The sequence below is a fragment of the Haplochromis burtoni genome, unplaced genomic scaffold, assembly GCF_018398535.1.
Source record: "Haplochromis burtoni strain Fernald_Lab_line unplaced genomic scaffold, NCSU_Asbu1 Contig_959, whole genome shotgun sequence".
In the NCBI taxonomy this organism is placed as follows: domain Eukaryota; kingdom Metazoa; phylum Chordata; class Actinopteri; order Cichliformes; family Cichlidae; genus Haplochromis; species Haplochromis burtoni.
This window is the reverse complement of record NW_024583320.1, coordinates 103,127-107,105: the sequence shown is the minus strand read 5'-3', so window position 1 is coordinate 107,105 and position 3,979 is coordinate 103,127. Positions and strand designations below refer to the sequence as shown.

Here is a 3,979-nt window from a genome sequence, read left to right as displayed (position 1 = left end):
ATTGGTGTGTGTTATCTGGCTTCATGGACAGATGGTGTTCAGAGCCATTTTTAGATTGCTCTGGTAGTTCTGTGCTGCTCTCCTGCTCTGTGCATCGTATGATTTCACCACAGACTGCAACACTACACAAAGCAGACATCAGCTCTTCTTTCAAGCTCACCTAAACAGGTCGATCACATTTAGGCTGGGTCTCAGTTTGCAGCAGTCTCCCAGCACAAAGCCAGAGCATCACTGTGAGCCATTTTTACCATCACATTGTACTCTCCATCCTGAGTGCAGCTGTGACTGACACGATTATGTGGCAACACTGAAAATGCAGGTTTTTGGCCCCCTGGCCTGTTCACACCATTTCAGCCTGATTCAGTCAGGAAGAGCACAAAGCGTCAAACACAATGAAACATTTCCACTGCAACTGTTGTTGACAAATTCACTTCTTCAGTATGGATTATTAAACAAGGAGTGTTAGTCAAAATCATATTTTTAGTTACAAAGTTACAACATAATACGGTTTGTCCAGTGTCAGAGCAGTACTGTAACATCGCATCACCAAGTCTAGACCTGCATCAGGAGTTCATCAGTCCCTCAGGGATAGCGAGTACAGTGTCACTATGATCACCTTCAGTTAAATGTAGAACAATCACTTTTACACTGTGCTTGAATCTGTGCTGATTTGCAGCAGCAGCCAATCACACAAATATCTGGTTTGGCTCTAACAGTATCAGGTGACAGCTTTGTGTTTACCTGTTGCACAGGTGGAACTGCATGGAGCATAAGCAGACACCTTCCAGCTATACAGGTCTCCCAGACTAATATGTGGCTCCACATCAAAGTTGTTGCTAGAAGGAAGCAGAAACACAGACAGGAGGCAGATTCATGAAACCCACCAATGTCACAATGACTTCACTGAACCTGAGGATCACGTGTTAAAGCCCAGACCAGTCTGCACACATCTGAACCCAGTGTGGTGATGAGATGAAGGACTGTATGTGAAGCAGTTCTTGTTATGATTACAGTACAAATGCAGAATAAGCTCTGAGGATCATGAGATGCTTCATCGTACCTCTCCGTGTCGGCTGCCTGGACCTCTGACACCTGCTGCAGCTCTACCAGGATGGCGGTGTGAGGACCACTGACTGTTTCTGAGGCCACAGAGTCCATGACTGTGACAACGTCCTTGTGCATTTGTGAGCTTGTGTCTGTGTCTGCAGCAGCAACTGACTGCTGCTCAGTGGGTGTGTGTGTGGCTGAGTGAGTGTTTGTCTCCTCCAGCAGCAGGTGGGGAGCATCTTCTGCTGCAGGATGAACCCTCTGATCACCTGTGAACAACAAATGATTTTTAAAATTACTTTCAAGGTTAAGGTTTCATTTTTTATTTGCTAATCTTCATATTATTAGGTGTCTTTTTCATATAATCAAAGTCAAACTCTACAGTCCTGTTCTTGTGCTTTCCCCCACTTCTTTACAATTTGCTAGAAAAATGGGAAACGGCTACAGGGACAGCAAAAGACTGGGAAAGTTGGTGAACAGGTTAGTGGGAAACAGGTGTTTGTCATGAGCATCCCCAAACGGCTCAGTCGTTTTAAAGGATGGGGCGAGGTTCACCACTTTGTAAACATCTGTGTTGTGTTACACAACATCCCAACTTCACTGGAACTGTGGTTGTAGTATATTGGCCCAACACTGGTGCGTGAGTCCAGTGAGCTTTGGTGTGACCACAGGTCTTATTCACACCCTGAACTCTGAAGTTTAAGCAGCCTTCAGGAGGAGTTCTCCAGGTTCCTTTATTGGCAGTAGAAGTATCTCTGTTCAGGATCATTGTCTGAAAAATGAAGCTGCTCCCAGTCACACACATAGCTGATAAACATCAGACTGTATTATTCCGCGTTCACACCCTGTATTGTCCAAAGTATTCACTCACCCACCAATATTTGTATAAAGCACTTTGAGTGCTCAGATAGAGTAGAAGAGCGCTATATATGAACCAGTCCATTTACCAAATATTCTTCCAAACCAACTTCCTTCCAAGCCAAAGACTAGAAAATATGGTGAAGCATATCTTCCCTTTGGCTTCACCTGCACAAGTGCCAATGTAGGTCTCCCCTGCAGAATTGGTTTTCCCTGCGTCGGGAGCAGCGCTGGGCTCTCCAAATCACGGACAAACAGAATCCCACATTCTTGATTTTTAGTTCACAAACACTTCTTAAACGACTAACTACTCCTGAAACTTTGGAGGTTTTAGCTCTTTATACAGTAAAGTTACAGGAGGATAAAAATAATTACCAAGCAAAATGTTTGTTAAAATAATACTGTCTGTTACCACGTGAGAACAATAAATATAAATTTTCTGGTGTAACCCTCAAACTGAATGGTAATGTAACAACACTCGCTCCTTCCACGTCTAATATCTGTAACGGAGGCGGAATAACTGGATCCTCGCTCCGTGCCCAGTGAATGCTCGCCACGCAGGGGGAAGACGTTTGGTCAGTGACACCGACACAGTTTGTTCCCCCGGTTCAAAATCACGGACAAACAGTATCCCACAGTCGTTCATGTTTTAAACACTCTGCACAGACATTTTTTTGAAAAATGTTGAATATTATTACACAGTAAAAACCTAAAAAACAACACAAACAACTATACGTAAAATAATTAAAGATGGTTTGTTTTTCTTTTTTTAAAAGGAGGTAGCGGTTTATTTAATTGCAACCTGTAACCTTTTATTTCTTTCATTGTTTACAATTTATAAACTGCAGTGGAGTTTGAAACAAAATATGGGCGTGTGTGCACGTGTGTGTGTGGGCGGGGTTCTTGTAAGACAACAGGGGCCTAGCAAAGCAAGTTTGGGAACCACCGCCTTACTGTACACAAGGAAGATGTCTGAAGTGAAAACATTTGGGAAACAACTGGATTTGTCTTTTCTACCTGGGAAGGTGAGCATTAGCGTGTTGTCATCTTCAGCCGAGTGCTCGTTGGAAGAGTTGGAAGAGCTTTCTTCATGACCAGAGAAAAGAAAGACAGTGGCAGAAATCATGTGGTTAGAAAGCACCAATATCACGGAAGATTAAAGGATCACTAAAGCTGTTGTTGTCTCCTGATTGAACCTCTGGCACGACTCAGTCAGTCGAACATCTTTAATAATACAAGTAAGATGAATGAAACTTACTGTAGCCAGATGGTGCTGGAGGTCCCTGTTCCTCCACATCATTGTGACTAAACACACGAGTGATGACGTCAGCTGGTCTGTAGACCATAATGTCCACTGGTGCTGGTCTGGCGGTCTGGATCTCCCACACCACTTCCTCCTCCTCTTCTTCCTGCAGCTGGACATCTGGGTGGTCGTGCAGGTCGTGATGGACAGATGCTGACCCTCTGCTGTGGTTCATCGAGATACTCTGATCCCCTCTGACATCCACGTTTACGTCATTATAGGTGAGGTTAAGATTGGAGTGGTGTGAGGCTGCGGCAGCTGCTTGAGACTTGAGTGGGATGGTATACTCGTAGGTGATGTGGGGGAGTTTCCCATTCAAGTTGTAGTACTGAAATGACACGCAGCCTTGTTACAGTCAAACTAACAAACACGTGTGTGTGTGTGTGTGTGTGTGTGTGTGTGTGTGTGTGTGTGTGTGTGTGTGTGTGTGTGTTCCTGTACTACCATAACATTAAGACCCTGCAGAGTGGGTCCCTGGGCAATGATGTATTCCAACCCATCAGACAACACGACGCTTGGACGTCGGTACTTGAACACTGTTCCTGCCACGTGGAAATTCTGAGGATTGTCAAACACAGTGTTCCCATTGAAGAAGAAATATCCCGCTTCATCTGACAGAGCTAGAAAGAAGGGAAAACGTCAGGTAGGAGGGCTAAAAAGTCCTTTTCAAATGTCAGAGCTTCAGTGTGTACATGTGTGTCTTTGTAAATCCAGGCCAATGGTACTGAGCATGTACCAAAACGGGACAGTGTTTTCCTACATGTTGTCCCC

The 3,979-nt window shown here is 44.4% G+C and overlaps 1 protein-coding gene across 2 annotated transcripts in view; it reads right to left on the bottom strand.

The window, feature by feature from the left end:
* Window positions 1–6: 6 nt before the first annotated feature.
* LOC102290414 overlaps window positions 7–3,979 on the bottom strand; it is a 27,086-nt gene continuing 23,113 nt past the window's right edge. Inside the window, exons 2-6 of one of the 2 annotated variants that reach the window (XM_042216200.1) lie at window positions 3,653–3,828; window positions 3,164–3,536; window positions 2,923–2,991; window positions 1,061–1,316; window positions 7–836 (exon numbers count right to left, since the gene is read on the bottom strand). In XM_042216200.1, the coding sequence (XP_042072134.1) occupies window positions 719–836; window positions 1,061–1,316; window positions 2,923–2,991; window positions 3,164–3,536; window positions 3,653–3,655 (819 nt within the window). In that variant the 5' untranslated portion in view covers window positions 3,656–3,828 and the 3' untranslated portion in view covers window positions 7–718. Of the gene's footprint in view, window positions 837–1,060; window positions 1,317–2,922; window positions 2,992–3,163; window positions 3,537–3,652; window positions 3,974–3,979 lie in introns of those variants that run through there. The other variant, XM_005951256.3, reaches the window with a different exon arrangement.